Raw genomic sequence first — 13674 nt, 5'->3', positions numbered from 1 at the left:
GTAAGTCCTCGCCTGAATCTCCCTCATCATAGGAGTCATACTCCATAGCATCAGACTCATTCTCCGCACTCCGGTCAGGGGCTCTTTTGCGCGTGGGAGGCGCGCTTTCTGTGACCGCGTCAAGCGAGTCCATCATGGCAGGCATAACCTGCATCGAGGAGTGGGAGCTGACGTGCTTCGCCTTAGCCCTTGCCTTACGGGCCCCAGGCATGGCGGGGGCTGGTGGGGGGGGGGGTCCCATCACCCAGGGGGGAGGGAGCCGCCAATGAGGGCAAAAGCATACTCTGTAGAGATTGGGAAAACGATGTGGACACCGCTCCCATGGCAGAGGCAAAAGCCCTCTGCAAGGATGATGCCATAGTGGCATCCAAGAGGGCATGGAATTCCTGGGAAGCTATATTACCCTCTGGAACATCCTGATTAAAAGTGACAGGAAGGCCCTCTTGCCCCTCATCCCTGTCTTGCATAATGGCAGGGAAAAAATACTCACAGATGCAGTAGAAAAACGATATGCAGAGCACCAAGGTTGAGTAACCCACAAGAACAAGGAAAAAAGTGCTGTCAGGTGTGCCAGGGGACCCAGGGGACTGCAGAGGCGGGCAGCAGGCTGACCGCGAGCCGCAGAGGAGCAGTAGGACCGGCCGCGTGTAAGCTCCGCCTCAAAAATGGCCGCCGCACGAGGAGGCCGGCGGGTATCGCTCGCGGCCAGGACACACTGGGGGAAGGGGCGCGTGCACCTTACCCACGCGGCACGGAGGCCGTGAGGGCGAGAGACATGGAGCCGCGGTCGGCAAGAGCAGACCGCGGCAAACAGCCGCCCACAAACTGCGCGCGAGCACCCAGAAGGGGAGCCAGCTGCAGGGAAAGCAAGGGAGGGAATCCCCTCCGCGGGGAATAAAGCAGTAACAGATGAAGGGAAAACCCACTAGGCACACCAGGAGATAAACAGTAAATACACAATAATAACGATCAAAGTGTAAACCGCAATAAAAGAGCAAAAAATGATGAAAAACATGCAGAGCAAGATAAGGTACTTAGCTGATCTGAGGAAGCAGCAAAGAAAGAGGGGGATTGTGGGAGACACAGGCCTTATATAGTCACTTCCTCTGTTATGCGATTGGTTGCCTGTGTATCTATACTGTTTTTTCTTTCATTTTTACAATATTCATATTCCTCTATCTTTGCTGCTGAGGAAATAAAGAAAGAGTTATGCATAATATGAGCCTCCGTGTCTTTAATAAAATTAAGGGAAATGTTATTGTGAAGATCAAGCGCACGGCTAAATCTCTATTTCCATAAATACACACATAATTCTAATATTCATACAGTCACAGCTATAAACTGTGAGTTAAATGACATGTGGATTGAGGACACAGTGTACAGGAGTTGTCATTACACAATGTTCCTGTGCTGGCAGTGTATACAGTCGGTGTGATAAGTCAGCACTGCACACACTGAAAACAACCAAGGAACCAAGCATCTCAATGAACCTGTCCAACAGGCTGCTTTCACCTGCCCCGCCCCTAACCTGTTACTTGGAGCTGATTGGCCCGCCCTTAACCTGTTACTCAAAGCTGATTGGACCGTGTACCCTAACCGCGTCGTCACGTCACGCACAGGTGAGCGGGTTCCAAACTGAGAAAGCTGCCGAAGTTGGGGGAGGAGCAAGATGTCGCGTGCATCCACCTGACCGCCGCGAACAGGACGGCCAATCGAAAGCCGAGAAGCTGATCGGGCTCCACTGCGCCACCGCTAACCCGCGAGCGGACTGAGGGCTGGCCGCTAATTCGGTCATCTATGTAACTGTTTGAGTGAAGTGACGGTTGCCCTGACAGCTGGGAGGTATAGCTGCGCGTGCTCTCCAACTCGTATCCCTGCGGCCAGGCCCCGCCCCTGGGCTGGCCACGCCCCCTCTCTCCCTGGCTGTCTGCGCTGCCCCCTCCTCTCCTCACTCAGTATACGGCGTAGAGCACTGGAGGCGGCACGCAGCGCACTGACAGGAGCGGCACTGCGAAGACTCGGGAATCTCCCTCCTAGCACGGACCGAGCCGGGGGCTGAGATGACATGCACCGCACCGGGCATGCTGACACCTGTGTGATCGCGGACTGATCCCACCTGCCGTGCCTTATACCCTGGATCTATCGCACTATGGCCTGGGTCAAACTATTCCGCCGCCAGGCCGGGGGGAACCTGGGCAAGGTGTACCAGCCGGGCAGCGTGCTCTCCCTGGCTCCCACTAAAGGCCTCTTCAACGAGCCCGGACAGAACAGCTGCTTCCTGAACAGCGCCGTGCAGGTGAGCCGCCGGGGGGGGGTCTGGCTGGCCATAGGTATCATGGGAGTGGTAGTCCTCAATAGCTGGAGTGCAGAGATAAACCAGAGCTACAGGTGTGAGCATAGGGTGACCATGACAGCCCACATGTTTATACTACCTGCCTGGCAAAGCATCCTGGGAAATAGAACAACACCTGGGCAGGCAAAGCATCCTGGGAAATAGAACAACACCTGGGCAGGCAAAGCATCCTGGGAAATAGAACAACACCTGGGCAGGCAAAGCATCCTGGGAAATAGAACAACACCTGGGCAGGCAAAGCATCCTGGGAAATAGAACAACACCTGGGCAGGCAAAGCATCCTGGGAAATAGAACAACACCTGGGCAGGCAGTACTAGCCATCCATGCTGTGCTTATTGTGTGCTGTGCTATCACTCCTTTATTACTGGCAAACTGGATTATTGTCATTTATCTGTACAAATGCCACAGTCCAGCACACAGCAAATAAAGGGTATAATAACAAAAACAGCCTGTCAGACGGAAAAAGCTCAACCTGTTAGTATGGTGAATATTGTGCTTTTATGTAGCCTTCTGTTTACATGGTTACCTGTGTACAAGTATTTATACTACACATAAACAGGAATAGAGTATAAACTTATATATGTTTATGTGTGTGTATGTGTGTGTGTGTATATATATATATATATATATAATGTGTGTTGTATCTATGGCTGTAGTGTCTAGCTGCCTACTTTCATAGTTCCAAGAAGAACCATGATATCATTGGACATGGTTTTTATTTTTTTGACACCCTGTAGAGAGCCAGACCTGTCTTCTCATATTCCAAGGAATTTTCTGCCAGTTCCTGTATTTACATATGTTCCCCACCTTATTCTGTATAAGCTTCATGTGTGCCAAAAATGACACAAAGATAGTTTGCAGAATGTAGCTCATGCCTATGTCCATCCAGTGTGTCTGTGTTTTGTTTTCCAGGGTATGAGACACAATTTATCTCTTTATCATTTCCAAACGGCACCTAATGAGATGCTATGACCTGGTTAAATACAAAGCAGTTTCATTATTACACACTGGAAAAAATAAAGGTCCCCTATTTTTTTAAACTTATTTTTCAAAAATGTAATTGTTTTGTTACTATGATAAGTAACAGAAACAATCAATGCGGGTGGCCAAAAGTAGCTAGCTGTTGAGCAAATTACTCTCATGAACTTAAGTAGCTCCACCGTTGATGAACAACTATAACTACTTTTGACCTCCCATACTTTAGAATCCATTCTACAGAATAGAGGACTGCCAACATATCACACTTGATTACTTATATAATACTGTGTTTCTGAACTTTGTTTAGTTTAAAGGGACACTATAGTCACCTGAACAACTTTAGCTTAATGAAGCAGTTTTGGTGTATAGAACATGCCCCTGCAGCCTCACTGCTCAATCCTCTGCCATTTAGGAGTTAAATCCCTTTGTTTATGAACCCTAGTCACACCTCCCTGCATGTGACTTGCACAGCCTTCCATAAACACTTCCTGTAAAGAGAGCCCTATTTAGACTTTCTTTATTGCAAGTTCTGTTTAATTAAGATTTTCTTATCCCCTGCTATGTTAATAGCTTGCTAGACCCTGCAAGAGCCTCCTGTATGTGATTAAAGTTCAATTTAGAGATTGAGATACAATCATTTAAGGTAAATTACATCTGTTTGAAAGTGAAACCAGTTTTTTTTTGTTTGTTTTTTTTATATGCAGGCTCTGCCAGTCATAGCCAGGGGAGGTGTGGCTAGGGCTGCAAAAACATAAACAAAGTGATTTAACTCCTAAATGACAGTGAATTGAGCAGTGAAATTGCAGGGGAATGATCTATACACTAAAACTGCTTTATTTAGCTAAAATAATTTAGGTGACTACAGTGTTCCTTTAATCTTCCAAGTGTTCCTTACATGTACCTATCATTTGATAGATCTTTTTGCTCTTCTGACTTTCAGGGAGATGGTTTCATATTATACATATTACTTTTATGAATGATTTCCCTCACTACCCTTTTGGCTTTTTTTTTTTTTTTGATGGTTTCAGGGATACCTCAACCTGATCTGCGCTAAAATTGGTGAAAGCATTTGTTTCCTTTTTCTTTTACTATGTACAAGAATAAAATCTCCCATGTACAGTTATAAGGAGGCAAAACACATACTTTTCATTTGTGTGCAGTTGTGTCTGGTACTGAACTGGTCTAAAGCTGTTTTGGAAAACTGTCCTCTTTTTAAGGAACACTATAGTCACCTAAATTACTTTAGCTAAATAAAGCAGTTTTAGTGTATAGATCATTCCCCTGCAATTTCACTGCTCAATTCACTGTCATTTAGGAGTTAAATCACTTTGTTTCTGTTTATGCAGCCCTAGCCACACCTCCCCTGGCTATGATTGATAGAGCCTGCATGGATAAAAAAAACTGGTTTCACTTTCAAACAGATGTAATTTACCTTAAATAATTGTATCTCAATCTCTAAATTGAACTTTAATCACATACAGGAGACTCTTGCAGGGTCTTGCAAGCTATTAACATAGCAGGGGATAAGAAAATCTTAATTAAACAGAACTTGCAATAAAAGCCTAAATAGGGCGCTCTTTACAGGAAGTGTTTATGGAAGGCTGTGCAAGTCACATGCAGGGAGGTGTGACTAGGGTTCATAAACAAAGGGTTTCAACTCCTACATGGCAGAGGGTTGAGCAGTGAGGCTGCAGGGGCATGTTCTATACACCAAAACGGCTTCATTAAGCTAAAGTTGTTCAGGTGACTACAGTGTCCCTTTAAGTTTATTATTTTGAACATAGGAGCTATAATTTCTGTGTGGATGGATCATGTGGAATTCCACCCAGAAGAAAAATGTTGAATATGTGTGTTTGCAAAGTAAAAGCACTTTTAAGGGACTGGTCAAGTATGAAATGTGCAAATAATTATTTTTGCACGATATGATAGTAAAATGGCAAGCAAATGTATTGATTTGCAGACATGGAATAATATTTTGTAATGTATTGCCTCATGATATGTTAGGGACACTATATTAACACTATATTAATTGAGCTTTGAGCACTTCTGTCTTTCAAAATAAATTGGGAGGAATCAGGAAAAATTATGGTGGTATATATTTTTTCCACATGGCACAGAACATGGAGTATTCATTAGAATTATTGTTATGGTGGCTTCCTGATTTTCTTGATTATTTATCATATTAGTCGCGTTAAGCAAGTGTTATGCAGACTACTTCTCAGGAGCCAGTTTGGTTATTTTGGCCCAAACCTGGCAATCTTATCACCTTGCCCATTGCAGGTATGAATCACTATGACTACAAGGAAGTGTAATCCATACTTCCAGTGGGGGCTAGCCCATGGGAAACCAGGCACATTAATTCTGTGTTAAACTGCTTGAAATGGTTTAGCATTCAATGGGGGGCAGTGCCAGGGGACTCCAGGCACCATAAGAAATTGAATGGATGGGATGAAATAGGTGTAGTGCCTACAGCGTCCCTTCAAGTCACATGATTTAATTAATACTTGCTTAGTGCACTTGTCATACTCTTCTGTTAAAGAGCATTAAGGGGACAGTAAAGTCAACAGAACCACTACAACTTAATGCAGTGGGTCTAGTGTCCTATCCCTACAAGCTCAGCATTGTAAAATCTGCCTTTTCAGAGATAGTAACACTTCTAGTGGCTGCCAATAATTACTACTTTTGTTAGGTCCTGCCCAATTTTGCTTGTTCGGATATCTGTTAGTTTGTCACTTTAGGAATTCTTAGTCTTGTTCTGGCACAGTGCTTTCCCCAGTATAGGATGTTCTGGTATCAGGCTGCTGGCAGTAAAACCAGCATGTTGATCATAAGAGGGATGATTACCCTGTTTGAGGATGAGATTCCAGCATGGTAATTCACTGTTTAGATGGAAAATATCAATAATAATGGAAAGGAGAGAAGGTAGGATTGGTGTTACAGTAGCTTAACCCCTTAAGGACCAAACTTCTGGAATAAAAGGGAATCATGACATGTCACACATGTCATGTGTCCTTAAGGGGTTAATACCCACATACATCTGGGCATGGGGCTGCTAGAAAGTAATAAAACTAGAATTGCTCCCAAAGCAAACTGTTTATCTAAATGATAAATTATATGATTACTGTTTTAGGATTTTTTTTTTTTTTTTTGTACATAAACATACATCTGGCATGACAGGTTACTTTCAAGAATGCGTGCTTGTTCAGGATCATTGTTTTTTTTTTTTTTTTTTGCCTTTTAAGCTAGCTGACCTGTTACCTTCTTTTTTTGTGGTAAATTTATTGAGGCAAAACCAACAGAATTGTTGCAAGATCCACCCATTGATGGCAGGCATCTCATTACATAGAACTAGCTGTTGCTGTTTGATACACATGTTCAAGATTATATTGCCATTTCATTGAGTATTCAATGGAATTAATCACCTGCACAAGAATGCGTTTTATAAGTTAGAAATTATGTTATGTATAATGAATAAGATCATAACAAAGACAATGAGTTGGAATGCAAGATGAATATGTTCTATTCATGGCTTCCATGTATTATGCTGCTAGCCAGACCTTAGGTGTTACTGGAGAATACATGGAATGTTCACTAGGGTTACATTTCTACTGAAGAGGGCTACATTTTCACTCTCACATGGCTATTGGCGATTATAAATTTTTAGCCCTGGTATATTCCTGCACTGCCCTTTGTAGTCACACACACACTTCATGCGAGATCCAGCTGCCAGTCCTGAAATACAGATCTCTCCATGCATTGCGCAGATATTGTTTGGTGGACAGAATAAACTGTGCTGAGCAGCAGGGAGTAAAATATCTGATGGTCGCACATAGCAACATAGTGCTGCCACTGTTTACATCTGTTATAAGAAATACAGGGAGTGCAGAATTATTAGGCAAGTTGTATTTTTGAGGATTAATTTTATTATTGAACAACAACCATGTTCTCAATGAACCCAAAAAACTCATTAATATCAAAGCTGAATATTTTTGGAAGTAGTTTTTAGTTTGTTTTTAGTTTTAGCTATTTTAGGGGGATATCTGTGTGTGCAGGTGACTATTACTGTGCATAATTATTAGGCAACTTAACAAAAAACAAATATATACCCATTTCAATTATTTATTTTTACCAGTGAAACCAATATAACATCTCAACATTCACAAATATACATTTCTGACATTCAAAAACAAAACAAAAACAAATCAGTGACCAATATAGCCACCTTTCTTTGCAAGGACACTCAAAAGCCTGCCATCCATGGATTCTGTCAGTGTTTTGATCTGTTCACCATCAACATTGCGTGCAGAAGCAACCACAGCCTCCCAGACACTGTTCAGAGAGGTGTACTGTTTTCCCTCCTTGTAAATCTCACATTTGATGATGGACCACAGGTTCTCAATGGGGTTCAGATCAGGTGAACAAGGAGGCCATGTCATTAGATTTTCTTCTTTTATACCCTTTCTTGCCAGCCACGCTGTGGAGTACTTGGACGCTTGTGATGGAGCATTGTCCTGCATGAAAATCATGTTTTTCTTGAAGGATGCAGACTTCTTCCTGTACCACTGCTTGAAGAAGGTGTCTTCCAGAAACTGGCAGTAGGACTGGGAGTTGAGCTTGACTCCATCCTCAACCCGAAAAGGCCCCACAAGCTCATCTTTGATGATACCAGCCCAAACCAGTACTCCACCTCCACCTTGCTGGCGTCTGAGTCGGACTGGAGCTCTCTGCCCTTTACCAATCCAGCCACGGGCCCATCCATCTGGCCCATCAAGACTCACTCTCATTTCATCAGTCCATAAAACCTTAGAAAAATCAGTCTTGAGATATTTCTTGGCCCAGTCTTGACGTTTCAGCTTGTGTGTCTTGTTCAGTGGTGGTCGTCTTTCAGCCTTTCTTACCTTGGCTATGTCTCTGAGTATTGCACACCTTGTGCTTTTGGGCACTCCAGTGATGTTGCAGCTCTGAAATATGGCCAAACTGGTGGCAAGTGGCATCTTGGCAGCTGCACGCTTGACTTTTCTCAGTTCATGGGCAGTTATTTTGCGCCTTGGTTTTTCCACACGCTTCTTGCGACCCTGTTGACTATTTTGAATGAAACGCTTGATTGCTCGATGATCACGCTTCAGAAGCTTTGCAATTTTAAGAGTGCTGCATCCCTCTGCAAGATATCTCACTATTTTTGACTTTTCTGAGCCTGTCAAGTCCTTCTTTTGACCCATTTTGCCAAAGGAAAGGAAGTTGCCTAATAATTATGCACACCTGATATAGGGTGTTGATGTCATTAGACCACACCCCTTCTCATTACAGAGATGCACATCACCTAATATGCTTAATTGGTAGTAGGCTTTCGAGCCTATACAGCTTGGAGTAAGACAACATGCATAAAGAGGATGATGTGGTCAAAATACTCATTTGCCTAATAATTCTGCACTCCCTGTATAGGGCAATGCATGTTTTAAATGTTTTTTGCTTATATTTTGTCATTTATTTGTGCTGCTATTTTGTCATAGAGATGTAAACAACCAAGCTAATGATCTACTATCGAATCACAATATCTTCCTATAGTAATACATTTAAATGAATGGATGGCTTTCCTGCAAATATCGTGATACAGTGGATCTTTATAGGAAACACTCTACATGTGCAGTAATAGTGAGTGTGTGGTGGTATATTCATTAAAGCCTTTCTGACAAGACAAAGACAACTAGTAGTCTAGTTTTAAGGAAAAACTTACTGGAATTGTAAATAATATATTGGAATATTTTGTGATTTTATTTTTCTTACTAACTTGGCTACCTAATATATTCCACAGGATATGCTTGGAATATGGAATGTAAGCGACTGTATAGAGGGCATACAACTAATGTGCAATGTAAAGTACAGAATTCAAAACCTGATTGACTAGTGTTCATGGGTCTTCCCACATGCCAAACTATGTATGTATGTATGTATGTATGCATGTATTCCATTACTTCCTGTTAAAGGGCCATTCCAAGCATAGATGTGGCACTTGTACATTTCCATTGTTTGTAGTAAATCCTTAGGATCTGCTGTTTCTACAGAGATTGACATAGGAGTTGTTCTCATCTGTTTTAGTAAGATACAACTTTGTTTAAAATTATCCAAGGGCGGAATGAATGCACTACCTGTGGAAGTTAATTGAAGCAGCTGGATTGCTTTGCATAAAACTGTCACGAACAAGCCTATTGCATATCACAGTGCTTCCATAGGACTCATTTCAATGAACCCCTTGGAAATGTAGCAGGCATTCATCCTGCTGTGTTTTAGGTTTTTGTTCTTGTTTTGTTTTGAGATGTTGGATTTTGTTTGTATTTCTACCACAACAAATATGTGGCCTCTTGTAAAGAAACCAGACGGTTCTTGTACCTTGGGAGCTAGCATTGCTATAATGCACATTTCATCCAGAACCTGTTTTTTTGTATTTGTTCTCCCTCCTCAATATATACATTTCTATGCAGGTCTTTTTTTTCTTTTTTTTTTTTCCTAATGTTTTAAGTGTTTTTCCGTGTAATTCAGAAAATTACAGATAAAAACCACCAAGGGACTTTTCAAAGAAGGAAGGAAATCCTCTCGAATTCCAATCGACACTACAATATACTTCCTTTATAAGTAGAAAGTGTTTTTGTTTGTTTCCAACCTCTTGTTTATGAATACATTTCTTTCTAAGCATAGAGTGAATAGGTTTTACTAAAGCTGACTAACAAACAATTTTGATTGTAGTTATACAAAAAGAAATGGACATCAGCATGTCTGGTTTTGTCATTTTGTTGTAATCTCAAAATCTACATTGTATACATGAAACATAACTCTGTATTAGTCAAATATGGGACTACAAGGACATCCCTTTATCCTTCGATGTGGTCTTTTGGGTCAGTGATAACCCAAAGAAGCTGCTACTTAATATTGCCATAACCATGTGTAGCCGCTGATGCATCAATTAACTTTTTTTTCTCTTTTTAAGCAGTTGGTACTCCAATTTAGTTTTACTAGGCCTCAGTTGGTAAGATAAGACTCCTATTTATTTATATGGACTCTACATTAGAATAAGTGTTTGTGAATAACAGTTAGAAAGGTCTATGTTATAGGGATTACACTATGGTTCCCCCCCAGCATATGAAGGGTTTAAAAACCTTTTATTTACTCATCCAGTTCCAGTGCCAATGTACTTTGGCGCAGGGTCGTCACGCTGACATTATCCGATGGGTGGAACATTATGCGTATGCCCGCGAAGCGCTTTAGACCCTCCCCATGGAAAAGCATTGACTCAAGCGTGAGGACATCCACCATCATTTAGGGGAGCAAGAGTCCGGTAAACTACCGGAAGCGCCTCTAGTGGTTGTCTGGTAGACAGCCACCAGAGGCTGTCTTTGTCCTGTATTGTAAATATTGCAGTTTTTACAAAAAACGCCTTGTTTTACATTTGACCCAGACCACTTCAATCAGATGAAGTTGTCTGGGTGCATACAGAGTGTCCCTTTAAGTTCATTGTTTGTTTGCCTTCCCATGGCATCAGCCCAGGAATTGAAAAGCAAGCATGGGAAAATGGCCCTGTATATTTAATAAATATGGAGTTTTATTCTGAAGAAGGATTTAAAAAAAAAAAAAAAATATTTATATTTCTGGGCACAAAAACCCATTTAAGCACTTTTAATTTTACATTGTTGTATGTAATTAGTAAAACAAAAAAAAGTGAGACTATAACTTTATTTTCCTGTTAATGTATACTGTTTTCTACCATGTAAATTGTATAAAGTATAATTTCTCTCCATCTTCCCTCCATTATATTTGTGTTTCAACTTCTTAGGCCTTGTTCAAACAATTCATCAGTCACATAAACAACTTGTAGGTGAAGTCTATGTTCTAATGCACAATATCTGTAACAAAGATGCAGCATCCCCTGAAGCTCTGCAAGCTCCTACATGATGCCCCATAAGTGTAGACTTTGAGCGGTCCCACTGCAGTGTGTGTCTTCTAGGTGTGTTGTGTGTTTGAGCCCAACCTCCATATCTCAAATTCAGCTCTTATTTATTTTGAACCCTTCTCACGTAATCTTTAGGTGCTTTTATCAGCTAAGCATAACCTGACGCTGTTATTTATGAGTCCCCTAGAGGTAAAACATCACTTTGTATTTTTAGAGGGGCAGAAAACTGGTTGGATGGGTTATATGAGAAAGCTGTGCCTGGAATGTTTGAGGTATGAGTAAATCTGGCTCGGGCATTACTGTCATTCATTGTCAGACTGTTATATAAGCCTAATAATGCTAAATTAACTCAGTGCAGTAGTGTGTGATTATTCTATTACTTACAACATATTCCAAAAAAGGAATTGATTTAAAATGTTTTGATACACTTTTTTTTTATTATTTAATATTTTTGTATAAACTTTTAAAATGTTTATATAAAACATCAATATATTAAAATATTTTTCAAAATATTAAATAATTTGAAAAGCTTATCCAAAAATATTAAATAAAGTGCAAAATTAGGTGCAGTTTGTTTTCCAATGAAAGCGGCACTGTCACATCTGGAGAAATCACAAAGTCCCCCAACGGTCTCATCGCCATTACTTACCTGAATCTGTCTCTTAAATGCGCCGCCATCTTTCTTGCCCTGCTCCTCTTCAATGCCAGGAGCAGACATCATGGCGGTACTCTAGTGCATGTGACAGTGCCACTTTAGTTATTTTGGTGTTCTAAGATTGATGCCCACATTTTAATATTTTTTTTTTTATTATTTTTTTGTTTTTAGTAGCTCTTCACTTCTAAGCTTTTTATTACAATCCTGACTTCTTGCACAATGCTGTAGAATGAAGTCATGTTAAATAAAACTGCGTCCGTGGTTTTATTTTTTTAGTATTTAATATTACATGCAATGCCACGTGAAGGAATTGGGAGCAGCAGCCACAGAGTAAAAAAACATGTCAACTGATTTATTATAATTGGAGTTTTCTTTTATCAAATAAGTTAAGCAACATGTGGTTAACCCCTAAAGCACTTCAGAAGTGAAAATTCATTAGGGGTGTAAAGTGTCCATTTTAAGGAGTCTTTAGAATTTTAGAAAATTCTTTGTAATACTAATATCTTGCTAAAACACAGTTTTTGCTTTGTTGAAATGGTGACAGACCTAGAAATATAAGATAATTCTTTGTACACTTTAAAGGGACGGTTTAGACCGTTTCATCTAACTGAAGCTTTAATGGTGCCAGGAGGCCCCTTGTGCAGTCTTATCTTCTCGAACGATTTAACCCCAAAGTTGAAACCATGGAAAAGTCATAAACTGTGAAGTATAATGCAGTATATAAACTTGAGCAGATTTCAGGCAGTTTGTGTTGTTTTGTAATGTTTGGATTGGAATTGTAACCACATTTGTTCTATAATGTATAGTTGTTGTTGCCTTGAATTATGTACTTTTTGTTCATTCCTGCTTTAAGTGGGTTTCTTTAATAGGTCCACTGTGACCCCATAATAACTCAATATCCGTGAAATTGTTATGGGATCTGGAATCTCTGGGTGCCATCTTAGTTTAGTGCTAAATCATTTCTGCCTCCTCTCTCCCCCCCTCAGCCACTCAGCTGATAGGTAAGTATTGATTTGGGCAGCTAATAATAGGTTGATATGTTATCGGCCAATTGTTAGAGTGCTATTGCAGTGTGTTGTAGTCGTTAGAGTGCTGCCTTAGACTGCCCTGTTTAATAAATGTAAATAATTTTATCCATGGAATTTAACACTATAAGAGAGAGAGAGTGTGCCACTATATAGACAAAAGTATTTGGACACACCTCTTGACCCATTGCCACAGGGGAATAAAATCAAGCACCTAGCCATGCAGTCTGCATTTACAAACATTTGTGGGGAAAAATGGGTCGTTCTGAAGAGCTCAGTGAATTCAAGCATGGTACTGTGATAGGATGCAACCTCTGCAATAAGTCAATTTGTGAAATTTCATCCCTACTAGATATCCCACAGTCAGCTGTAAGTGGTATTATTGGAAAGTGGCACAGCAGCAACTTAGCCACAAAGGGGAAGATCATGTAAAGTCGCAGAGCTGGGTCACAGTGCTGAAGCGCATGATGTGTAAAAGTCGCCAACGCCCTGCTGAATCTATACCTTGAAAGTTCAAACTTCCATTGGGATCAATATCAGCACAAAAACTGTGCGGTGGGGGCTTAATGGAATGGGTTTCCATGGCCAAGCAGCTCCATGCATGCCTCACTTCACTAAGTACAATGCCAACATGGAATCGCGTGGTGTTATTTGGAGTAACTAATCACTAATCTGTTCTCTGTGTGGCAGTCTAATGGGCAAGTCTGGGTTTAGTGAATG

General features: G+C 41.0%; 1 protein-coding gene across 1 annotated transcript in view; it reads left to right on the top strand.

Annotated features, from left to right (window-relative positions):
* The first annotated feature begins 1829 nt into the window (after window positions 1-1829).
* USP53 (ubiquitin specific peptidase 53) overlaps window positions 1830-13674 on the top strand; it is a 69468-nt gene continuing 57623 nt past the window's right edge. The window contains exon 1 of the mRNA XM_063458253.1: window positions 1830-2296. Coding sequence (XP_063314323.1) covers window positions 2150-2296 — 147 coding nt within the window. The 5' untranslated portion in view covers window positions 1830-2149. The remainder of the gene's footprint in view (window positions 2297-13674) is intronic.

This window comes from Pelobates fuscus, chromosome 6 (genome assembly GCF_036172605.1).
Source record: "Pelobates fuscus isolate aPelFus1 chromosome 6, aPelFus1.pri, whole genome shotgun sequence".
NCBI classification, from domain to species: Eukaryota; Metazoa; Chordata; class Amphibia; order Anura; family Pelobatidae; genus Pelobates; species Pelobates fuscus.
The sequence above is the reverse complement of the archived record's forward strand: the minus strand, read 5'-3'. Positions and strand labels throughout refer to the sequence as shown.